This window comes from Peromyscus californicus, unplaced genomic scaffold (assembly GCF_007827085.1).
Source record: "Peromyscus californicus insignis strain IS unplaced genomic scaffold, ASM782708v3 Scaffold_15__1_contigs__length_86483966, whole genome shotgun sequence".
In the NCBI taxonomy this organism is placed as follows: Eukaryota; Metazoa; Chordata; class Mammalia; order Rodentia; family Cricetidae; genus Peromyscus; species Peromyscus californicus.
In genome coordinates, this window is record NW_026294447.1 from 25070827 (window position 1) to 25097601 (window position 26775).

Here is a 26775-nt window from a genome sequence, read left to right on the forward strand (position 1 = left end):
AGGCTGCATATTATAATTTATGAGATTCCATTACCATATATCCTAATTAAACTTATTACACATTCATTGTAAGCTGTGATCGCCTTCTGAACGCCGCTGTAAAGACAAACACAATGCAGCAGCTGTGTACAGGAGATCTCAAGAACAATCAGCTCTGCTTCACTTTTGTTGTGTTCTGTTTTACCTTTCAGACAGGATACTATATAGATCCGGCTGGCCTCAAACTTGCCATGTACCCAAGGTTAGTCTCAGACATACTGGAAGGCTGGAACACTGCATCTATGACGTTTTTATAACAGTGTTATAAAAACTATTTACTTTTTCTATGCACACCTCCTCTTTCCTAGAAGTACTATGCTACCACACGAAGTTGTACACTCATTTGAAAAAGAGCACACTTCTTTAAAGCACACTTTTAAGAGTGAAAAGAGCAGATTCTGTAAACCTAGCAGATGTGAACAAACAAAAGCAAGAGAAAGGACTAGGGAAGCATTAGGAATAAAATGAAAACAGAATGAAGTTCAGCAGAGGATTGCAGAAGGGTAATTCAGTGATTAACTATATGGCAATAACATTCAAATGAAATGGACTATTTTAGAAAAAAAACACAAGTAGCCAAAACGGACTTAAGAAGGAATTTTAAAGGACCCATATATAAACAGCATGAAAGAAAGAGCTGGTAAGGCAGGCTGGCTCATCCCTGACCAGCAAACAGGCCTGGACCACAAGCTCTGAGCATTCTTGTTCCACCTTCAGGGCAGATGATCTTTATCGTTGTTCAGAGGCAAAGAAAAAAGAAATCCACTCAATTTACTAAATAAAAATATAATGTTCTTAGTAAGAACTACATAGAAAAGCTAAATAAAAGGCTAATATTTCTTGTGAACATATAGATTAAAATCTTAACATAACAATCCAAACAAAACAAAATACATTATTTTATGATGAAGTAGAGTATAATCCAGACATATAAAGATGCCTTAATGTAGACAAATCTAGTATTATACCCTATATCAATGAGTTAAAATAGAAAATCAAAGTATGCTCATTTCAAAATACACAGGAAAAGAATTTAGCATTTAATTCATTACTTTAAAAAAGTTAACAAACACCCGGCAGTGGTAGCGCATGTTTTTAATCTCAGCACTCAGGAGGCAGAGGAAGATGGATCTCTGTATTAAAGGACAGCCAAGGCTGTTACACAGAAAACCCTGTCTCCAAAAAAAAAAAAAAAAAAAAAGGAAAAAAAAAGGTAACAAACCAAGAAAAGGCAGAAACTACTACAGTCTAAAAACAAGCGCTTACAAAAAGTTGAACAAATGTATCCACAGCAAGAACACTTGAGAAGCACCACCAACAGACAAGAGTAAATGACGTGTTCTTCCCTGAAAGAAGAGGCATGAATCTGAAAGAGCAAGGACCAGCATAAAGGGAGGAAAGGGAAATGGGGAATGGTGTAACTGCATTACAATCTCAAACAACAAAAGAAACGGTTTTAAAAGGACAAGGAAGAGACGAAGGGCCTCCCATCTCCTAAATGTCCCTGGAGTTCAGTAAGCACAGATGAAGGGAAGCGGGTGAGGAGAAATGCAAACACAAACTGGGGAGAAAACCCGAGAAAAGCATCCCAGACACAGGTAACAGCAAGCTCAAAGGTCAAGTGCGAGCTTGCCTTGCCTGTGTGAGGAGTAATAACTAGGACAGAATGAAGTGAGTCAGAGGGAGAGCAGTGGGAGATTTGTTTAAAAAAAAAAAAAAAAAGCCAGGGTATAAAGAACAGATTTCTTCCCCGTACTAACAGAGGGAGAACGGTCTCCTTTATCTTCTACAGATCAGTCCTGTCATAAAGCACAGGGGGAAAAAAAACCAGAAAAAAAGGATGAATGAATTTTATATATATAACAAGCCCAAACTTTTTTTTTAAAGATTTATTTATTATGTATACAGTGTTCTGCCTGCATGTGTCCCTGCAGACCAGAAGAGGGCACCATATCTCATTACAAGTGGTTGTGAGCCACCATGTGGTTGCTGGGAATTGAACTCAGGACCTTTGGAAGAGCAGTCGGTGCTCTTAACCACTGAGCCATCTCTCCAGCCCCGAGCCCAAACTTTTTAAGAGAATTGAGATGTTAAATGGTTGAACATGAAAACTCTCAGCCTCAATTCTTCCATTTCCCTGTGGGCCAGCACGTGGAGCACTCTGGAGAGTACTGGTGGACAGCCTTGGACACCCTAACAAAGACCTGACTTGCTGCTGCTGCGTATGGATAAGGGAAAGCCACGGGAAGGCGGTCCACAGGATCCCTCCGCTCAGCACTGGAAACACACTAGGGGGCAAGGGAAGAAACAGACTAGGAGGAGGAGGCGGAGACAGGTGACCTCTGGGAGTCTGAAGCCACTTGGTCTACATAGTGAGACTTTGCCTCAAAAAGATAAAAATGAAAAAGGCCTTTTGATTTTGGTTTCACCAAACAGAGGTTGGAAGAGGCTCTGACAAGAAGCAGGCAGTGGAGAGAGCACAGCTCTGGGACAGGATGCTCAAGCGGCATGGCCGGGGCCCTGGGCTGTGCCAAGCACCAGAACAAAGGCAAGACTGAAGGGGAAGGCAAAGGAGAAGGGAACACAAGACACCCCTGCACATCCTTTAAAGGGCAGACTTCCGACAGAGTGGTAGGAAAGCACAATGAAGCATGCAGCCATTCAGGTGAGATGTGCAGATGGAGCTCAGGAAGTGACTGGGAATTCCTGTTTCTGCACATCCGCCCAGCACGTGAATTATCACATTGTAATTTTTCAGTCTACAGAGGATGTGACATGTTCTGTTTTTAGAAACTGTGAGGCTGGTGACATGGTTTAGTTGGTAAGGCCCTTGCTGCCAAGCCTGATGACTCAAGTCTGCTCTCTAGGATCCACACGGTTAGGAGAGAATACATACACTGCCACAGTTGTCTTCTGACTGCCACATGGCAAGCACACACCTGCCCACCCCCCATACACACACTAAATACAAAATCAAAATTAATTATATTTCCTAATCAGTTTACTTTTCCTTTATTAGTCTTGAATTTGAACCTACTTTTTCATCTATGAACTATGTAATGTTTGTCAGTATGCATTTTATGAAAAACAAATATGGTATAATGACAACTCATAGATGTGAGTAGTGAATTATATATAAATATAATATGAATATATGAATTTATTATATTTGAAATCTCAAACTATAGGCATTTGAAATCTTTAATGATTGTTTTGGTTTTTTAAAAAAAAAAAAAACAAACAAAAAAAGCTAAAGGGCTAGATATGTAGCTCATTGGTAGAAAACTTGCCCAACATGCCACAAAGCCTTGGGTTTAATCCCAGGAACTATAAACACACACACATACACATACACACACACACACACACACACACACACACACACACACACACACACACACACACACACACACACAAATAAGTATAAAGCTACCCACCTGCAAAACTGCCTGTGTACCAGCTTGAATATTTTGTTCTGTGGCTTCTTCAGAGGCATGAAAAGCATCTTGATAGGAACCGTTTTTGGTCCAACTAGAATTTCGAACATGCTCAGAAACATTGGTCCCATTTTCCTGAAGCAAAATATCAAGCTTTTTAATATTTCATCAATGAGAATGCGGTTACAAGTCAGTAACATAAAAGGTGTATGAAATTATTAGGTCCCACTATTAAACTGTCTCTTTCCATAAATACATTGTTTTAGGGGCCTGGAGAGACAACTCAATGGTGAAGAGCACTTGCTGCTCTTCCAGAGGACCCGAGTTCAGTTCCCAGCACCACGTCAGCAAGCTTACAGCTGTCTGTATTCCAGCTCCACAGAACTCTGATGCCTCTGAGAGCAACTGCACTCATGTGCACATACTCACATGCAAACACACATACCTACACATAACTAAAAATAATAAAAATAAATAAAAAATAAAGATATTTTAACTGATTATACAAGTAATGTGTATTCACTGTAAAAAAAATTCTAACAAAGTAAAAAATTATGGATAATGAGTAACTAGAGTTAATATATCATATACGGAGTCATTTGTCTGTTTATATTCTCACATATTCGACAATCATATTACACTATTCACAGCTTTGTAAAAAATCAATTCTATTCTATATTAAATGCTAGAATCTACATAACTTGAAAATAGATTTTTAAGAGCAGTAAAACTGTAGTGAAAAACAAGCAACTACTGAAGCTGTCTGCCCAAGTTTTGGTGCTGTTAGGTAGTACAGGCTACAAGTTCCCTCGGTAAGAGCCTGTTTTGTTGTGTTGGAGGGTGTGTGTGTGTGTGTGTGTGTGTGTGTGTGTGTGTGTGTGTTGTATGCAAGTGTGTGCACAGGTGTGTACAGGTACTTATACCCATACCCATGCGTGCTTGTGTGGATACTCGATCCACTGAGTCATTCCCCCAGCCACTGCTGCTTTTGAACATTCATTAATAGTATCCTCCTTTTCTCCCTCCCTTCCTGACAGGGCCTCATTCTGTAGCCCAACCTGGCCTTGAACTATCAACAATCTCTCTGCTTCAGTCTCCCAAAGGCTAGAATTACAGACAGGAGCCATTGGATCCAACTCAGGGCCTTCCGTCTGCTACGCAAGCACTCTCCCACAGTGACATTCCCAACCCTTTGTCACCAATATTTTTCTAGAGCTGCCTTCTTATAGTTTGCGTAGAGTTATACCTACAACATACATGTAGTTTTGTCTAACACTCTGTCCTAAATAGAAACTAGGCCTAAGTAGAAACTCAGCTCTATGAGGAGGCAATACAACGCTCCATGCCAAGCCTTTCTCTTGGGCTCTGTACCTCTATGACAATATGTCTTCTAAAGTCTTCCTAAATGACCTGCAAGTATAAAGATAAGCCTCTTTTCCACAAACTTCCCATTTCTACCTATTGCAGCCACATTAGTCTCCACCAACAAATCTGCACTTTTCACTTTCCATCCTTCCATGATGGCAATCATTAAAGCCCACAGGTTTTACAAACAGAGAAACTAACATATGTATGTTCTCTCTTACAGTCATTTGCAACTTCCATGATACTATCTCAGGTACTCCCATCTCACTCTGGACTTTGCTAACACTTCCTAACTGGTCTGCTTGACCCAGACTGGCTTCCAGTCTACTCTCGACTTGGTCTTGTACAATCCTTCTAAAATATTTAACTATTCATGCTACTTTCAGAGGTTTTCCAATGTCTGGAAAGTAATCAAAGTGCACTAACAGTACCTAACGAAGTGTCACAAGTTACTGAACAGAGCCTAAGCCTTGCTTATGTCATACATCCTATCACTCTCTCCTAATGACTCTTATCTAAAGCTAGAGAAAAGTATTTTCAAAGTCCCTTACTCCTTTGTGGATGCTATTTATACTCTATGGTTCCTTTCCCATTGATCTACCTGCTTTTCATACTGTATTATCACCTCCGGGCAGATACTCTAGGATCACAGTAGTAATATGGTTTTATAATGCATACTTTGCTTTACAGGATATTCTGAACATTTTGGAGGTACTTTATTGGAAAATGCCACTGGGAGTTACTGAACTAGGAAATACCTAATGTCCTACAAGGTGCACAAAAGTACTGAAAACTCACAGAAAAATAGCCTAGTGTCTTCCAAACATGTTAAATGCTATGTGAATAAAAACCCATTGAGCAATTGTAATATATATTGAACTTATCAGATGTCAATCAATGAGTGACTATATCATTTGGGTTAATATCCTTACAAGAGCTACTGGCACTTTGAAAATTCACACTGCTAATGGCAATAATTATATGAACAACCAACAGAAGATATGCCTATCAATACATCTATATTATCAACTCATCTTCCCTCAACCCACTGATTACTTCTATTTGTTTTTTATTTTATTTTTTGGTGCGGTTTGTTTTTGGTTTGTTTGTGTGCTTGCTTGTTTTTGTTGTTGCTGAGATGGGGTCTCACTATGTAGCTCTTGGCTGTCCTGGAACTATGTAGATCAGACTGGTCTCAAACTCACAGAGATTCATCTGCCTCTGTCCCCTAAGACAGAGGAATGGAATGGAATTAAAAGCATGCACCACCATGTCTGGCCCCTGTTTGTAGTTCTGTATATAGTTTATTCTATTATTCTCACATAAATGATGCAGGGTAGGTTCAGTGTACACAGAGTATAACTAAAAGGGTTGTGAAAAATACATCATTTAGACTGATAGGTGTATTTTCTACCATAACTGAAATATTTGATATTTCTTACTAAGACCTAATAGTACTATGAATTCTCTTTCACAAATTATATGATTAATTTTATATACTTTGTTGGGCATGGTAGTATATATTTGTAATCCCAGTACTTGGGAAGTGGAGACAAGATGATCAAGAATTTAAAATCATCCTAGGTTATATAGTGAGACTGATGCCAGTCTGGAATACATGACACCCCGTCTCCAAAAAAAAAAAAAAAAAAAAAAAAAAAAAAAAAAAAAAAAAATCCTCCTCAAAACCCCAAATCAAAAAACAATTCATATAATACAATTGCATTTGTCATTTTTTCTTTTATTTACTTTTTGGGGGCAGTTGGAAATTGAACCAAAGGCCTCATACATGCTAGTCTGCTTCTACCATTGTCTCAGTAATACTACTTAAACATATCCTCATCTTATACAGAGCATCATTCAAAACACTAAGAAAGATTGGCAGTTTGAGGTCAGTCTAGGCTCTCTAGGCAGACTCTGCATTCCCCACCCACAATCCCTTGTGGTTGATATATTGTATACCCCAATAAACTTATCTGGGGGTCAGAGAACAGAACAACCACTATATTAAACATAGAGGTTAGGGAGTGGTAGCACAAGCCTTTAATCCTAGCATTCTGGAGGCAGAGATCCATCCAGATCTCTGTGAGTTCAAGGCCACATTGGAAAAAGCCAGGCATGGTGACACACACCTTTAATCCCAGCACTTGAGATCTCATGTCTTGCTTGGGAAAGACACACGCTTTTAATCCCAGGAAGTGATGACAGGAAGCAGAAAGATATATAAGGCTTGAGGACCAGGAACTAGGGCCTTTTAAGCTTTTAGGCTTTTGAGCAGCAGTTCAACTGAGACCCATTCGGGTGAGGACTCAGAGGCTTTCAGTCTGAGGAAACAAGATCAGCTGAGAAGCTGGCAAGGTGAGGTTGGATGTGGCTTGTTCTGTTTCTCTGATCTTCCAGCATTCACCCCAATACCTGGCGCCAGGTTTGTTTTTATTAACAAGACCTTTTAAGATTCATGTTACAATCCCTTGCTCAATTAATCCATGTAGAACCGCTCTATTCATTCATGTGTCTTTATCCTGATTAAACTCCATTGGTGAAGTTAAATTAACAGCTAAAAAAGAAACATCACTCAACTGCTCCTCTCCTAATTCAAAAGACTTTGTACTATAGAAAGGTAAATCGATAAAAACAGACAGTCTTTTGTTTTGTTTTTCAAGACAAGGTGTGGTAGAGTATTTTAAGGTGTGTTACTTTTGTTTCTGTTGCATTTGTTTAACTCTGCGAAGCTGTGCTACTGTGCATGTCTAAAACACCTGATGGTCTAATAAAGAACTGAATGGCCAATGGCAAGGCAGGAGAAAGGACAGGCAGGGTTGGCAGGCAGAGAGAATATATAGAAGGAGAAATCTGGAGGAAGGAAGGAGAAAGAGTAGACAGAGAAGGAGGAGGACATCAGGGGCCAGCCACCCAGCTACATAGCAAGCCACAGAGTAAGAAATAACGAAAGATATACAGAAATGGAGAAAGGTAAAAGCCCAAAGTCAAAAGCTACATGGGATAATTTAAGTAAAGCTGGTTAGTAACAAGCCAAGCTAAGGCCAGACACTCATAATTAAGACTAAGCCTCCGTGTGTGATTTATTTGGAAGTTGGGTGGCGGGCCCCTAAAAGAGTAAAAACCCCCAACAACAACAGGGTTTCTCTGTGTAGCTCTAGTTGTCCTGGAACTTGCTTCATAGATCAGACTGGCCTTGAACTCACAGAGATCCATCTGCTTCTGCCTCCAGAGGGCTGGGATTAAAAGCATGCACCACTTCTGCCTGGCCTGATAGTCTTTTATACTCCTAAATTTCATCTCAGTCTAGTTCCTTGAGAGTCGGCTACATGACAAGGGTTGAACAACCCAAAGATGAAAATTTGCTTAGGTCTAAGGAATGAATGGACTCTGACCCAGCACTACCTCTGCTCCCTGTTCTTTCTGCTCTGTGAATAAATTCTAGGCTTTCTTATCACCAGCAATATATTTTATCATGTCAGGAAACCTCTGAATTCTGCAGTTAGCTCTAGTGCATAGGAGTCTAGAGAATTCAAAACATTTTGGTTTGTGGTGGGTAGCCATTCAGAGCATTAGCAGACAATATTTTGAGAAAAGGAACAATAATTTGATAACCATCACAAAGGTATGTCCTCTAACATCAGGTTTGATTTGGTACAAGTTTAAAATATGACGGTGTCCACCTCTGATATGCACCCCAACCCTTTCTTAACCATAGGCTGCATAAATGGATGTGGGATAAGTGAACAATTTACAATAGTGAACAGTTTCTGAATGTACACCAGAAAATTAAAATCAAATACATAATGAATCCAAGCTGTTCCAGGCACACTGGCCTGTGCTACATTTCATGGCTGGACTACAGTCCTGGCTCTGAACATACAGTACACACAATCTGTACTGAGCATGTCTTCCCACCACAGAACACCCATGAATGCCACTCAGATTCAGGACTACGCTGTGTTATGAATTGCAGTGTTTTCACTATGCACACAAAGTTTCCTGCTTTTGGAAAATATAATGGCGTAACTATGGAACAAAGACAATATAAAAACTTAATAGTTTCATATTGTCATTCCTCAGCATGGAAGTACCAAATTAGTATTTCTTTGGTTTGGACTATGTCAGAATGTTTAATTTTTTTTAAATTGATGTTAAGCTGCTGACTTGAATAGCAATTATAAAAAATGAATTTTAGCTTGACATTAAGACAGAATTTCCAACAATTTCTAAAATGGTCTTAGAGATACTTCCAACATTTTGCACTACATATTTATACAAAGTGGAATAATTAGCACTGATGACTATAAAATAAAAATGTCAATTAACTATTAAAAATGCTGAACATGCTCATGTCCTCCAGTATCAAATACTCAGACAAGTCTATTTCTTTTCATATCCATTTCATTAGTATAGAAATTTGCTTTTGTCTTTAATAAATGGTAAAATTTTATTTATTTATATATACATACATATATAAAACTTTGAAAATAAATTTATGATTTATTCTTAATGAATGATTCAGATGTCTTTTTTTTTTTTGAGACTATGTAGCATTGGCTGGCCTGGAACTTGCTATGTACTGGCTCAAATTCACAGAGATCTGCCTGCCTCTGCCTTCTGAGTGCTGGGATTACAGGTGTGTGCCACCTTACTTATCCCAGATACCTTTGTTATATACTAATATACACTAGGTTGTATAAAAATTTATTGGGTAAAAAAGTTGGCAGTGGAAAGAGTTTACAAAGCCCTGATCTACACAACATAACCTCAACATCATTTATTTATTTTTGCTTTTAGATTGTGACATCAAAATAAAAATAAAATACATCACAGAACTTTGCAAAAGAGTACTGAAGTAAATACTGTGATATAAAATGCAAAATATACTGAAAGATACTTTATCTTTTATTTATATCAGCACACTATTATACTTTTGAAAAACTCTAATCTATTGAACTTACATTAAAACATATATATCTTATAATTTTACCTCTTCTCTTTTTTCTCCATCTTCTATGGAAATATCATGGTCTGTGACGTTTTCAAGGCAAGGTATATCTGAAGAAATGAGCGGACCTTCTTCAGGCTCTTGCATAAACAAAGGCTTTTCCTCTTGTTGAATCCATTCTTGATACACTTTTACCACTTTTCTCATAGCTGCTGCTTCACAAATTGGTAATAAAAATGCCTAGTAAGTAGGAAAAAAAAGAAAAACAATGTTACTTTTTATTTTGCCACAACATTAATGTATTTCTCATCTCACATAATAGGGATATAAACAATTTCACAAACTTAATTCATTAACTATTAATCAACCCCCCAAAAGCCTTTTATCTCCAAATATTTTGTAAATACCTTGAAAAAGAATATAGTAGATAGCTATTCAAGCAGAAGGAACAAAGATTTGTTTCAGTTGCATTACTTCTAAATGGCAGCATTCTTTGTTTCATGAAACTTTACTCTTGCAAAGTTCAATATAAATATAACTTCTCATAAGCCACATTTTATAACTTACATTTACTGCTGTATTAAGAATTATTACTATTAAAATGCTTCCATAAAAAGATTTACTACAGATGAAGAATATAGATGTTTGAATAAAATAAGAATAATGATGTGAGATATGAAAGGAGAATTGAACAAAATGTTACTGAAGAAAAATCAGTATGAAATGCTGGAAATGAAAAAACAGTAAGTCATATTAAAAGTTCTGTGCAAAGTTTCACCAACAGAATAGATGAAGGAGAGAAAAAAATATCTGAACTGGAAGCAAGATGAAGGAACTGGAACAACCCAGTAAGAGCAAAATGAAGGACATAAAAACGCACAAGTGGGAATTCCAAGACTCATGTGACATGAAAAGACAAAGTCTAAAGGTCATGGGCATAGGAGAAAAATTTCATTTTAAAGACACACAAAACATTTCAAAAGAATCATAACAGAAAATTTCCTAGAGTTAGGAAAGAGATGCCCATCCACATAAAGGAGGCATTCAGGACACCAAACAATAAAGCCAGAAAGAACTTCCTCTTGAATCCTAATTAAAATACTAAATATACAGAACAAAGAAAGCATATTGAAAGTGGCAGAGAAAAACATCAAGTTACACATAAAGGCAAATTTGTCAACTGAAACTTTAAAAGTAGAAGGTCCTAGAAAGATGCATTTCAAGTTTTAAAAGCCAACTGCTAACTCACAAATGCTGCCAGACCAAGCAGAGCTATCTGTCACATTAGAAAGAGAAGTCAAAACTTTCTATGATAAAAACAGGCTAACAGAATTTATAACCATTAAGGCATCTCTATGGAAGCTACTTTAAAGGAATGTTCCAGACTAAAAAGAAAAAACAGACAACTTATCCACAGGAAACAAAGTCACACCAGAATAATAGTTAATCAGGAAAGGAAAAAAAAAAAAAACACTACAAAAATCAACAAAATGACAGGAATCAGTACACAGCTTTCAATAAGAGCTCTGGATATTAATGGTCTCAATTTCCCAAACCAAGATACAGACAAGTAGACTGGATCAAAAATCAGGAACCATTTTTTTGTTCCCGCTGTTTCACCACACAAAAAAAAAAAAGTCACTATTTATTTAATAGATATAAGGATATATAAAGGGTATTCCAAGCAAACAGACCTAGGAAACAAGCAGATATCATTATTGTAACATCTGACAAAGTAGACTTCACTACAAAACTAATGAGAAAAGATAAAGAAGTCACTTCATGTGGCTAAACAAACCATCAAGAAAATAGAATTCTTAACATATATGCCCCATATATGCACAAGCACACCCATTTCATATGACAAATACTACTAGATGTAAAGTCACACATTAACCCCAGCACTGCAGTAGTGGGTGACTTCAATATCCTACTCTCAACTATTGACAGAAAACAATCAGAAACATTTGCATTAAATGACATCATCTATCAAATGGACTTAACAGACACCTTCAGACTATTCTATCCAAAAACATATTCCATGCAAAACATAAACTTTTCTCAGCAGCCCTTGGAATGTTCTCCAAAAAAGATCATACATTAGGATACAAAGCAAGTCTCAACAAACACAGGCAAACTGAACTATTTTCTGGTATCCTATCTGATCACAATGAAGTGAAACTATAAATCAACAGTAAGAACAACCCTAGAACATATACACATGGAGATTAAACAGCATTCTATTAAATGATAAATGAGTATTTGAAGAAATTAAGAAATTTCCAGAATTGGCTGGGCAGTGGTGGCTCACGCCTTTAATCCCAGCACTTGGGAGGCAGAGCCAGGTGGATCTCTGTGAGTTCGAGGCCAGCCTGGGCTACAGAGTAAGTTCCAGGAAAGGCACAAAGCTACACAGAGAAACCCTGCTCAAAAACCGGGAAAAAAAAAAAAAGAAATTTCCAGAATTGAATGAAAACAAAATCACAATAAAGACCTACTGAGACACAATAAAAGCAGTCCTAAAGGAAAGTTTAGAGCTCTAATTTCCTACATAAAATAGTCAGAACAATCTTAAGTAAATAACTTAGGCTTCTGGGTAAAGAACAAACCAAATCCCAAGCCACTAGAGAAAAGGAGTCGCTAAGACCACAGCAGAAATTCACACAATAAAATAATACCAACAGTGAGACAAGGGGTTGCTTCTTTGAAAAGATAAACAAAATTGGCAAACCTTTAGCTAGACTAAAAGAAAAAGAAGATCCAAATTAATAACATTACAGATGAAAAGGGAGCGATTACAACAGATATCACTGAGATTAAAAAATAATTAGGTCTCACCTTACAAACTTATTCTAAGTTAGAAAAGCTAAAAGAAATGGATGAATTTCTAAATGCTTATAATCTACCAAAAATAAACCAAGATGTGATAAACAATTAAACAGATTTAAACAGTTAGATTAAAACTAGAAAGACATAAAAAATAAAATTACAGACCAATCTCTCTTATAAATATATGCAGAAAATTTCAAGAAAAATCTTAAAAAACCAAATTAAATAATATTAACAGAAAGATCATTAATCATGATCAAGATGGTTTTAGTCTTAGATATGTTACATATCTAAGTCAATAAATGCTATAAATTTCATAAATGAACTCAAGGATAGAAATCACATGATCATTTAACACTTTGGACAAAATTCAATACCCATTCATGATAAAAATGCAGAATAAACTAGGAATGGAATATTTCTCAACATAATAAAGGTGACATATGACAAATCTATAGTCAACAAAATGCTAAATGGTGGAAAACTTAGCAACATTTCCACCAAGACAAGAGATAAGAATGTTTGCTGCTCTCTCCACTCCTATTCAATATGGTGTTTGTAGACTTACAAGACTTATAAGAGAAAAGGAAGCAAAATGGATTCATGTTGTAGAATAATCCTTCTGTATACTATGTGAATATATGTTGCTCTGATTAGTTTAGTAAACAACCTGACTGGCCAATAGCTGAACAGGACAAAGTTAGGCAGGAAAGCCAAATTGAGAATGATGGGATGAGGAAGGACAAGGTCAAAGGAGTCACTAGAAGATGCGGAGAGAACAAGATGGGCATGCCATACTAAGAGAAAGTACCAAGCCATGTAGCAAAGCATAGATAAGAAATATGGGTTAATTTAAATATAAGAGTTAGCTTGTAACAAGCCTGAGCTATTGGCTGATCATTTACAATTAATATTCATTTACAATTATTATTAAGTCTCTGTGTTGGTTATTTGGGAAGCAGCTTGTGGACAGAAACTTCCCCTTACAGATACAAATAGGAAAGGATTAAGTCAGTGTACCCTTATTTACACTTGACATGATTCTATATGTAGGTAACACTGTCCCAGACCTTAGTACAACTGACTCCATGATGAAAGTAAAACCATAAAAGTCATCACATAGACAAGACCACCTGCCAAAACTAAAACAAATACCCAATCCATTAAAGTCCATAGTTCTAGGAAAGTCTCTAAATATACTAACCATGCTTTTTTGCTTCTGTAGTTCCATTTCTGGCTAACTGTTCTCATTAACTGAAGTATGTCAACCCAGAACATGTTTTTTGTGCTTAAAAGCTCACCTTGAGAAAGGCTCAGGGCTATACAGTTTTCCGAACACACAATATAGTCACATGGCTGGCTAATAAAGACCTTCTATTGGCTTAAACCCATGTCCAAGCAGTCTTCTCTGGTGGCTACCCTACAACATTATACATGAGACTAAAGAATCCACCAGAAAATTCCTAGAGCTGATGAACATTTTCAGTAACATGCAAGGACTCAAATTTAACACACAAAAATCAGTAGCCTTCCTATTACCAATGATAAACACACTGAGAATGAATCAGAGAAACAACCCCATTCACAACAGCCTCAATACACACACACACACACACACACACACACACACACACACACACACACACACACACACACACGAATATATCTAACCAAGAAGGTCTTTTCTTTTTATAATTGATTTATTACATTTTTAGTATGTGTGCACCATGGTGTATATGTGGAGGTCAAAAGATAACTTTTGGGAATCAGTGCTCTATTTCGACTATGTGGGTTCCCAGGAAACAAACTCAAGTCATCAGGCTTGGTGGCAAAAGCCTTAAGCCACTAATACATCTCAACAGAACATGAAACTTTTTCATTAAAACACTGAAGAAAGAATTTGAGGAAGACACTAAGATGGCAAGGTCTTCCATGCTCATAAGTTAGAAGAATTATATTGTGAAAATGATAACCCTACCAAAAGCAATCAATAAATTTATATATCCCCATGAAAATTCTAACATCATCCTTCACAGAAATTGATAACTACTTTAAAATTCATATGGAAGCACTAAAGATCCCAGATAGCTTAACTGAGCTAAAAGAATAATGTTGAAGATATCATTATGCCTGACTTCAAATTGCTAAAATATACTATATAGTAATAAAAAGAGTATGGTACTGATGGAAAAACAGATAAGTAGATACAATGGAATAAAATAGAGGACTCAAATATTAGCTCACACAGCTCCCATCACATGGTTTTTCATGAAGATGTCAAAAACAAACACTAGAGAAAGGACAACTTTCTTCTACGAACAGTGTTAGGATGGCCACATATGAATGAAAGCAGAACTTTATCTCCCATCCTGCACAAAAATCAACTCCCGATGGATCCTCATAAAATTAAACAAAACAACAAAAAAAAAAACATAAACAACAACAACAAAAAACCACTTCTGGCTGGGCGGTAGTGTTGCATGCTTTTAATCCCAGCACTCGGGAGGCAGAGCCAGGCGGATTTCTGTGAGTTCGAGGCCAGCCTGGTCTACAGAGTAAATTCCAGGACAGCCAGGACTGTTCCATAGAGAAACCCTGTCTCGGAAAATAAACAAACAAACAAAAAAACCCAAAAAACTTCTGTACAGCAAAGGAAATATTGAGTGAAGAGACAGCTTACAGTATGAGAGAAATTCTTCAGCAGCTATATATCTGACAGAGGATCAATATCTAGAACATAAAAAAGCTTAAAAAACTAAACTAGACAAAAACTTAAACAAGAAAGAAAGAAACCAACCAAACAAAATCTGGACACTAAGGAACTAGCCAGAGAGTTGTCAAAAGTTGAAAAGAAATTCAAATGCCCAATTAATACTTTTAATAGTGTTCAACATCCTTGGCTACCAAGGAAACACAAAGTAAGACTACTTTGAGATTACATCTCATCTCAGTTAGAATGGCTATCATCAAGAAAGCAAATGAGGGGCTTGAGAGATGGCTCAGCAGTTAAGAGTTCTTGTCTTTGCAAAGGACCTGGGTTCAATTCCCAACACCCATATGGTGGCTTCACAACTATCCATAATTCTACTTCCAAGGGTTCTGACATTCTCTTCTGGCCTCCAAGGGCACCTGGCATGCATATGGTACACAGACATACATGCAAGCAAAACATTCATACACATAATTTTTTTTAAAAAGGGAAAGAGAGCCAGGCGGTAGTGGCGTACATCTTTGATCCCAGCACTGGGGAGGCAGAACCAGGCGGATCTCTGTGAGTTCGAGGCCAGCCTGGGCTACAGAGTGAGTTCCAGGAAAGGTGCAAAGCTACACGGAGAAACCCTTTCTCAAAAAAAAAAAAAAAAAAAAAAAAAAAGAGAAATAAAACAGAAAAACAACAATGCTGGTGAGGATGTCAAGTGTTATAGAATAATCTTTTTGTACACTGTGAAGATGTTTTTGCCAAGATGCCTTCTGATTGGTTTAATAAAGAGCTAAATGGCCAATTGCTAGGCAGAAGGTTAGCGGGGACTTCCAGGCACAGAGATGACTCTGGGAAGGTGAAGGCAGAGTCACCAGCCAGACATGGAAGTAGTTAGAGGGACAGAATAAGGGAAAAAATAAAAAGCCACACTGTAGAACATAGATTAAAAGAAATGGGTTAATTTACATTATAATTGAGACAAGCTTCAGCTAAAGGCCAAGCTTTCATAATTAAAAGAAGTCTCTGTGTCATTATCTGGGAACTGGCTGGCCGGACAGAGAAAGACTTGTTACAGTGAAGGAAACAGAAAGACCCATTCACTGTTGGTGAGAGTGTAAACTGGTCCAGTCACTATGGAAATCAGTGACGTTTCTCAAAATAACAGTTATACCACTCCTAGGCATTTACCCAAAAAGTTCTATATATACCACAAAGATAATTGCACATCCATGTTCTTGGCTGCTCTAATCATAAGAGCAAGAAAATGAAATCAGCCTAGATGTCCATCAGCTGACGAAAGGATAATAATGTGGCGCATATACACAATGTAATTTTATTTGGCCATAAAGAAAAACGAAATTTTGAAATCTGTAGGAAAATATTAGGTGGAATAACTCAGACTGAGAAAGACAAACACTGCATGTTCTTTCTCACATAGAGTCTTAGCTTGCTTGCACTTTTATATTTGGGCATTTATGTAGGTGTGTGTAGAGTCTTTATCCTTTTTTTTTTTTAAAAGATTTATTTATTATGTATACAGTGTTCTGCCTGCACACCAGAAGAGGGCACCAGATCTCATTACAGATGGTTGTAAGCCACCATGTGGTTGCTGGGAATTGAACTCAGGACCTTTGGAAGAACAGCCAGTGCTCTTAACCTCTGAGCCATCTCTCCAGCACAAGTCTTTATCCTTTTAAAGAGGGTATGAAAGGATCAAGCAGACACCATAACAGGCTGCTCAGTCTTCTCTCAGAGACTGGGCCTCAATTTCAGTTTCCTAAGACTTGAGCAAGCAGTTTCTGGGAAGGCCATGAACAAAAGACATAGTCCTTGCAGTAGCTCCCTTTCTACATGTACTCTGATGTTCAAAGTTCAGCCAGTTGTTTACTGTCTGGGACCCCTCACCAACTTAGAGCTACGTGCATGGATCAATGTGAACGTGTGAGGCCAGGCAGTCTCGATGGCAGTTCAAGGACAGAGCCTGGGCCACTGAGTCAGCCCCCACAGTCAGTACATGCAAGGCCAGCCAGCCCCCACGGCAGCTCAAGGACAAAGCCTGGGACTTGTCCAGGCCTACCGCAAAATGATAACTGCAACCCCCAACCAGTAAATTCAAAGGTTACACACCCTCACCCAATCATATGACGCCAAGGCTTATACCACCCTGTTTGCGGTTTTTCCCTTTAAAAACCCATCACCCTGAGAGCTCAGGGCCGTCCTCCTTCACCTGGCCAGCCAGTGTGTTGGATGCGGACCAAGCCTGAGCTTGCTTGTTATCAATAAACCCCAGTGTTTTGCATCGGATATTGGCTCTGTGGTGGTCTTGCTGGAGGTCTCGCAACGAAGCCACAACAGGTATAGGGGTAGTTGAATGCTTGTGGTATGGAAGTGAAAGGAAGAATACTGAGAATTGGGTAGGGAGATGGTGCAGAGAAGGAGGTATATACTAACAATGTATAGAAAAAAAGATAAAATATGATACTTGATAAGCTAATTAAAAGATAAATAATTAATTAATTAAAAGAAAAGGTTCAGCAGGGCATGGTGGTGCACGCCTTTAATCCCAAGCAGAGACAGGTGAATCTCTGAGTTGGAAGGCAACCTGATCTACAGAGCGAGTTGCAGGAAAGCCAGGGCTACACAGAAAAACTGTGTCTCAAAAAAAAAAAAAAAAAAGGAAGAAGGAAAAAAAAGGTACCCTGTATGGGCAGCTAAAGCTACTCCCTGAAGCCATAGAGTATTGAATGGAAATCCCAGTGCCAAGTGGTCCCCCTCCCTATGAACTGTTGGCCAGGGGGGCTCCTGTGACTCCTAAAACAACAAAGGGATCACCACTGCTGTTGGTTGTCCACCAGAACTAGATGAGAAGACCCAATGACTTAAGTTGCCAAAAGCCCTGGTCACAGGGTATAGAAAAGTCGAGGTGGACATAAGCTAGATGCTTCCTTCTTGCTCATCCTCACAGTGCAAGAAGGTGCTATGTTGGCTGCTGGGGAAACTGTCACTAACGGTCTTACTGACCTGTAACTGCTGTGTGCAAAAGTACTAACTAAGGCTGGGTGTGGTGGCACATGTCTTTAATCCCAACACTTGGGAAACACAAGCAAGTGGATCATCCTACAGATCCAGTTCTAAGCCAGCCAGGGATACAGAGTGAGAACCTGTCTCAAAAAAGGAAAGTAAAAAACAAAAACAAGAATCAACTAGACATGCAAGATAAACCCACTGCTGCAACAGTGGGAAGTCTACTATGAGTAACCATTGCTTTCTACCTGGGTCTGACGCCTGCTCCCCAAGAGGAAATTCACATCCGGCATGGTAAACTGTTCAGATGCCTAGGTTAGGGGAAGCAGAGCTCTTGAGGGGAAGCTATTGCTGTCACTGTAGTAAATGATAAGATATGTCTACCAAACTATCCCCGCCCTCTTTTTTTGAGACAGGATCCCATTAGACCAGGCTGGCCTCAAAGCCAGAGAGATCCACCTGCCTTTGTTTGCCCGGCTAGTCTCTACTTCCCGAGCTCTGGATTAAAGTCATGAACTACCACATTTGGTCCTGAAATCGTGCTTTAATAACTATGTTTATACCCATAAATTACTGCTACTGTTAAGAGTCATCAGAAATGCTTCTTTGTGCAGAGGTCAGCAATGACTGTGAAGATTCATAACTAGTCAAAGGACTGGGAATAAATGACTATTGAATGCCCAGGTAAAACACTCCCTTGGAGAACATACAGGAAGAGGGCAAAAAGAATGGAAGAGCTGGAAGCGGGAGGTAGAGAGGTGTGGAACACTGACTTCCAAGCATGCCACAGTTGTTACACTCCTTAACTCTCAGCAGCTGTGATTACCTACACAAGATCTGCGTAAGATTGGGCTGCTCAACATCCTGTCATGGAGCAGGGAAGGGTTCATGGGTCCCACCTCGCTCTGAAGCTTTAAACACTATAAAGGGTATAACAATAGGAAGGGGGAACATTTTCTCTAGTGGTGTAACCACTGGTAAGGTCCCCACCCTCCAGTAAACCAAGAACCCTAATGAAACTCGACATGGGAAGGAGGAGAGTTAGCTGAGAAGAGGACGGAGGACAGCAGAAGTGGGAGGGGACAAAAGAGAGTAACGGGGACTGTGACTGAAACGTCTATGTCCGCATGTGAAAAGGAGGGTTATTTAGCTTACAATTCCAGGTAGAGTCCATCACTGTTAAGGAAGTCATGGCAGCAGAAGCTTGAGCAGTCAGGAGCAGAGAGGAAAGAAACATGCACACTTCCAGTTCTGAGCTCTCTTTCCTTACTCTTGCATGGTTCAGTACACTAGCCCAAAGAATCATGTTGTCCACCTGGGCTGGCTGTTCCTGTATAAATTATCATCCAAACAATCCTCCAGGGCAACCTGGTCTAGACCATTCCTCAGATTCTCTTCCCAGATGATTCCAGGCTGTATCAGGCTGACAATTAAACTAACTACCACACTGTGCTGATTCACCATAAACTGGCACAATCAGTTTATGGTGCTTTCACACAAGTCAAAGTCACCTGGAAAGGAGGGACCTCAATTGAGAAAACCCCTGTACCAAACTGGCCTGTGAACAAGCCTGTGCTGCATTTTCTTGGTTAACAATTGATGAGGGAAGACACAGCTCAAGTTGACAGGGCCACCCCGGATCGGTGGTTCTGGGTGCTATAACAAAGCAGGATGAGCACAAGCCAGTAAGTAGCAATATTCCATGGCCTCTGTATCAGCTACTGCAAGTTCCTGTTTTGAGTTTCAGCCCTGACTTCTCTGGTTGCTGGACAATAAGTTGTAAATAAACCCTTTCCTCACCAGGTTACCTTTGGTGTCACAGTGTTTTATCACAGCAACAGAAACCCCAAGACACACAGTGAATAATTATAAACTATTTTGATAACTCAGGGAATATGAAGGAGAGGAAAAAGAGGAAGGATGGGGGTACAACTCCAGCAGAGCATGTGTTTAGATGCATGAACCTCTGTGTTTCATTACGAGAAGAAGACAACAACAGGGAAATAGGAGGATAAATGGAAAATGCTTTTCATATAAGTTTAAGAAAATTAAAATTAACTTTAAAAATCTTCATAGAATCCATTTTAAATAGCTAAAAATCAATATATTCAGTAATAATGACATACATTTTCATTACAATCTAAAAATGTTCAAGGGTATTTTACCTGACGAAATATCTCTGTGACAAAGTTTACATTGCTTCTTTTAGATGAAAACACTCTGCGGACAATCTCAATGTCTGTGAGATGCTCTTCGTCGATGCTACAGAGACTAGAAGAGCTGGGTTCTCGCTCCGTGAGGGTGCTTGTATTAGAATGAGACTGCTCGGGTTCTGTTGTTTTGTCTGCTTTATCAACATTATCATTTTTGTTTTCTTCTCTGGATACCAAACTAGCAGCTGCTCTCTAAAATGAAAACAGAAGTGAAAGAACATCATTATCATTCAACTTAATGTTTTACTTTCAGTAAGTATTGGCACACCCCAAGGCCACATCCAACACTGTTTAAAAGCCAGATAATCAATTACACTTAGAATCCATTCTGAAGAATTAAGTAGAAATGCAGATAACACCTAAGTGATATAGAAAAACACCAATGTGTAGTAACAAACCATCTACTTACCTGTAATTAAACTGAAGTAATTCAATTAAGTCATCAATTAAACCCACATGAAAAGACTTTCAACACACAGTCACAAACAAAGGAAGCCCCGGTCTTTAAGAATGAGTAAAAAACTGACAAGTCAACAGCATCAGGCTATTTAGTTCACAATGCTAAACACTGAAAACTTTCTGAAGCAGAAGAGGAAGAGGAGACATGACTCATGACAGGAAACAAAGAAATAAGACTAAAAGAAAATCTGAGGAATTGTGAGAAGATGCTGTTCACTATAATAACAGAATATTCATCAAGCCTGAAGCCCAAGCCTAACCTGATCAAACTGGCTTCTTACCAGAGATGCAGGGATGATTCCACATATATAAATAAATGAACATAATTCAACACAAAAACAGACTAAAAGACAAAACCATGTGATCATCCCATTAGAAAAGGCCTTTGACAAAATCCAATATTACTTCATGATAAAGATCCTGGAGAGACTAAGGGATACAAGGGATATACCTCAACATAATAAAGGCAATTTACAGTAAGCTCACAGCCAACATCAACCTAAATGGGGACAATCCCAAAGTATTTCTACTAACATCAGGAACCAGACAGGATGTGTCAACTCTCTATACCTAGTCACACAGTACTTAAAGTTCTAGCAAGAGCAATAAGACAACTGAAGGAGATCAATAGGATACAATAGAAAAGGGAGAAGTTCAAGTATTTTTATTTGTGGATGACATGATTTTTATACATAAAAGATCCCAAGAACACCACCAGGAAACTTCTATAGCTGCTACATACTCAGCAAAGCAGCAGGATACAAATTAACACACAAAAATCAGTAGTCTTCTGACATATAAATGAAAACAGAGAAACAGGACCTTTTTACAATAGTCTCAAAATATATATATATATATATATTGGAATAACTCTAAATAAACAAGTGAAAGACTTCTATAAGAAAAACGTTAAGACACTGAAGACATCAGAAGATAGGAAGATATTAATCCCATGCTCATGGACCCATAGGATTAATATTGTGAAAATGGCCATCCTATCAAAAGTATCTACAAATTCAATGCAATCTCCATCAAAATTCAACACAATTCTTCACAGAAAGTAAAAGTTGATATGGAATGACAAAAAAATTCAGGGCAACAAAACAATTATGAAAATGAACTGGTAGAAGTTCGTTACCCCAAATTTCAAGTTGTACTACAGAGCTACAGTAATAAAACTGCATGGTATTGGATTTAAACACACACACACACACACACACACACACACACACACACACACACACACACACACACACACTGGTCAATGGAATTGAATTGAAGACCCAGATATAAGTCCATACACCTACAGATACTTGGTTTTTGACAAAGAAGTAAAAAATAGACATTAAAGAAAAGACAGCAACTTCAACAAATGGTTCTCGTCAAACTGGATGGCTGAATACAGCAGAATTCAAATAGAACCATATTTATCAACCTGCACAAAACTCAACTCCAGATGGATCAAGGACATCAACATAAGCCCAGATACCCTGAATATGATAGAAGAGAAATTGCAGAATAGGTTCAAGCTCATTGGCACAGGAAATTACTTTCTGAACAAGACCCTGACAGCACTAAGATCAACAATGAGACCTCAGGAAGCTGAAAAGCTGTATACAGCAAAACACACTATCATTTCAGCAAAGTGGCAGCCTACAGAATGGGAAAACATATGATAGAGGGTTAGTATCTAAATATATATAAGAAAAAATGAGATACGGAACTAAGGAGAGAGTTCTCAAAAGATGAAACACGAATGGCTGAGAAACACTTAAAGAAATGGTCCACACCCTTAACCATCAGGGAAATGTAAACTAAAACTACTTTGAGATCTCACCTTATACCAGTAAGAATGGCCAACATCGATAAACAAACAACATTGCATGCTGATGTGGATGTGGGGAAAAGGAACATTTATCTTCCCTAGTGGGAGTGCAAACTGGTATAGCCACTATGGGAACCAGTGTGGTGGTTCCTCGGAAAGCTGAGAATCATATATGTGTGTGTGTGTGTGTGTGTGTGTGTGTGTGTGTGTGTGTGTGTGTGTGTATCTCAAGAGCCACCTATACCACTCTTGGGCATAAATCCTATGGGTACAAAGGGTTCTATATCCTACTACAGAGGTACTTGCTCATCCATGTCCATTGTTACTCTATATATAATAGGCAGAAATTAGAAACAGCCTAGATGTCAATCAGCTAATGGACAATGAAAATGTGGTACATTTACACAATGGAATGTATTGAGCTGTTACAAAAAATGAAAGTCACAGGTAAATGGATGGAACGAAAAAAAAATCATCCTGAGTAAGGTAGCTCAAACCCAAAAAGACATATATTGTATGTTTTCTCTTACATGTGGATGTTAGCTTTCAAATCTTTGATGTGTGTGCTACAATCTCCGGAGAAACTAAGTACTTAATACAGGAGGGACTGGGAGTAGGAGAGGATCTCCCAAGGAAGGGGAAATAGAATCTAGTAGTATGGAGAGACAAAGGAAAAACTAGAATAGGAAGGTGTGGTGATATTTTATTTGTGCTGAAATGTGATATTTTATTTGTATGTTAATAAATAAAAGTTTTCCTGGAGATCAGAAGTCATAGTGAGCCATAAACAGAAGTCAGGCAGTGGTGGCACATGCCCTTAATCCAATCATATGACAGGCAGAGTCTCTGTGTGTTCAAGGACGCAGCCAAGCGTGGTGACACGTCTTTAATCCCAGTACCAACCATAGAGACCTGGAGGTCTGTGTAGACAGGCAGTGACGAGAAAGTCATGTGGCTGGGCTTAGAGCCAATGAGAAGGCAGAACAGGAAGGCAATAAAGGCACAGGTTAGACAGGAAGAAGCTCTCTTGGGAAGCTACGGCGAGGTGGTAAGCTAAGGTTAGTTGGCGGCTATTGCTCTGGTCTCTACGGCTTGCACCTTTGTATTTGGCTCTGTGTTTCTTATTTAATAAAACTGTTTAGAAATCCATCTATAGGAAGATTATAAAGAGAGAGGAATGAAAGAGAAGGGTAAAGCAGGGAATATGGAGAGGAATAACTAACACTAAAGGCCATTTGAAAAACTATATAGAAACCTACTACTGCAGAAGCTTCCTACAATTTATACATATATGAAGAATTTAAATGGAGTGACCAAATAAGGGGAACAATGCCCCAACTAGACATCTTATGCCACCAAGTAAAACCTCCACCAAGTAAAAAATCCAAGAATGGATTGCATCTTGTTTAGTCATTGGCCAAAGGGACCCAGTGGAAACATTCAAACATCAAGGCTATTGCCAAGGCTATTGGTTATTCTCCACAACCTGATGGTAAGACCCTATTGCTGAAGTCACTTATGCCATTGAACATGGAGAAATCAAGCTGGTCCCTAACTAGAAGCTTCAACCCTACTGTAATCATCAGTATCAACCAGCTATAATCCCTATTGCCTACAACAGAGACCTGACTGCAAGATAAACTGATGCAACAATGTCATGGGAGCAACCAATCATTTTCTGATTGGATTTAAGGCCCACTTCATGAGATGGTACCCATTTCTGGTACCATATGCTCAAGTGGCCAAGAACCTGAGACTAGAGAGTTCATACTTCTAGGGGGAAACCTAATACTATGATTCTGCTATAGGAACGGAGCAATAAAATGGTTTCCAAGGACACTGACATACTGCTCTACCCACAGGTCAGGGTCTCACTCAGCTCTCATCAAGGATGCCTCTTCTTGCAGTAAATGGGAACTAACACTGAGACCCACAACTGAATAATGTGCAGAGAATGAGAGACTTTGGAGCACTACATTCTAAACAGGATTTCTTCATCAAACCCTCCCCATTTTGGCTCAGGGATCTATTTGAAAGAAGAGGCAGAAAGACTGTCCCAAAGGGGACAGATGACAGCAAAGAAACCTTGTCTTCATATAGAACAGGACTGATGCACCTATGAACTCACAGAGACTATGAAAGCATGTATAATACCTGCACAGATTCAAGCCAGATGGGATCCCAGCACTGGGAGGTGGAAGTGGACATGGGATCCCACTAAGAAGCTATGTGCAGCTGACACTGACTGGTAAAGGAAAATAAATCAGTTTTCTCCAATGGAATCTCACTGGGTGAATTAGCCACACCTCAGGGAAGGCTCCATGGCCAGGAGGAATTGGCCAGTACAAAACAAACTCAATAGCATTTTGGTAGATTTTTTGTCTCGTTTTGCTTTGTTTGGGTTTTTTTTTAATCTTATTGGTCTTCTGCTTATTTTTTATTTTCATTTTTGTAGGTGTGTGTGTTTCTTGTTTTTGTTGTTTTGGGATCGCTTGTTTTAAAGAGAGAGAGAGAAAGAACATATAGTTGGGTGGACAGGGAGGTGGGAAGAATCTGGAGGAAACAGGAAAGAGGAAAAACAGGATGAAAACGTATTATATTTTCAATAAATTTTTTTTTTTTTTTTTTTGGTTTTTCGAGACAGGGTTTCTCTGAGTAGCTTTGCGCCTTTCCTGGAACTCACTTGGTAGCCCAGGCTGGCCTCGAACTCACAGAGATCCGCCTGCCTCTGCCTCCCGAGTGCTGGGATTAAAGGCGTGCGCCACCACCGCCCGGCAAATTTTTTTAATTAATAGAAAAGAAATAGATTTGATAGTTAAGTCTGTGCCAACATTAGATTCAAATAAATGGCATTACTCAGTAAAAGACAGACAGACAGACAGACACACACACACACACACACACACACACACACACACACACAGGAAAGCAAAGTATTAACAAAACAAAAACAACATAATTTAAAATCCTAGCTTCTCCACTGTATAGCTATGTAACTTCCTATTATATTTTTAGACTCAGTGTTAATAATGCAAAGTTTGGGCCAGATTTCATATCTGTATTCTGTGAATGTTTAGAAAATAAAAAGGAAAGCTGGGCAGTGGTGGCGCACGCCTTTAATGCCAGCACTTGGGAGGCAGAGGCAGGCGGATCTCTGTGAGTTCGAGACCAGGTCTACAGAGCGAGATCCAGGGCAAGCTCCAAAGCTACACAGAGAAACCCTGTCCTGAAAAACCAAAAAAAGAAAGAAAGAAAGAAAGAAAGAAAGAGAGAGAGAGAGAGAGAGAGAGAGAGAGAGAGAGAGAAAGAAAGAAAGAAAGAAAGAAAGAAAGAAAGAAAGAAAGAAAGAAAGAAAGAAAGAAAGAAAAGAAAAAGGATGATGCTCGAAGATAAATCCATATGTAAACTAATCATTATACAAGTATGAGAACCAGAGTTAAACTTTTTTTTTCTTTTTTCTTTTTTTGGTTTTTTCAAGATAGGGTTTCTCTGTGTAGTTTTGGTGCCTGTCCTGGATCTCACCCTGTAGACCAGGTTGGCCTCGAACTCATAGAGATCCTCCTGCCTCTGCCTCCTGAGTGCTGGGATTAAAGGCGTGTGTCACCACTGCCTGGCGTTAAATTAAACTTTATCATACACTGAAGAGGGAAAAACATCATAAAAAGGGCCAGTACTGCCGGGCGGTGGTGGCGCATGCCTTTAATCCCAGCACTCGGGAGGCAGAGCCAGGCGGATCTCTGTGAGTTCGAGGCCAGCCTGGACTACCAAGTGAGTTCCAGGAAAGGCGCAAAGCTACACAGAGAAACCCTGTCTCGAAAAACCAAAAAAAAAAAGGGCCAGTACTATCTGCAAATTCAGTAATATCCATGGGATCTCCAAACCTATTCTCTAGGAATAAAGGAGACTATTATTCTATTAAACTACTGAGATAA

The 26775-nt window shown here is 38.8% G+C and overlaps 1 protein-coding gene across 13 annotated transcripts in view; it reads right to left on the reverse strand.

Moving 5' to 3' along the window:
- Positions 1–26775, reverse strand: part of Ralgapa1 (Ral GTPase activating protein catalytic subunit alpha 1) — a 253765-nt gene that overhangs the window by 168728 nt on the left and 58262 nt on the right. For all 13 annotated transcript variants that reach the window (XR_008218314.1, XM_052738549.1, XM_052738556.1 and 10 more), the window contains exons 10-12: positions 20512–20751; positions 9835–10032; positions 3477–3611 (exon numbers count right to left, since the gene is read on the reverse strand). Coding sequence is in view for 12 of the 13 variants with exons in the window: in XM_052738549.1 (XP_052594509.1) it covers positions 3477–3611; positions 9835–10032; positions 20512–20751 (573 nt within the window). In the remaining variant the exon portion in view is untranslated. The remainder of the gene's footprint in view (positions 1–3476; positions 3612–9834; positions 10033–20511; positions 20752–26775) is intronic.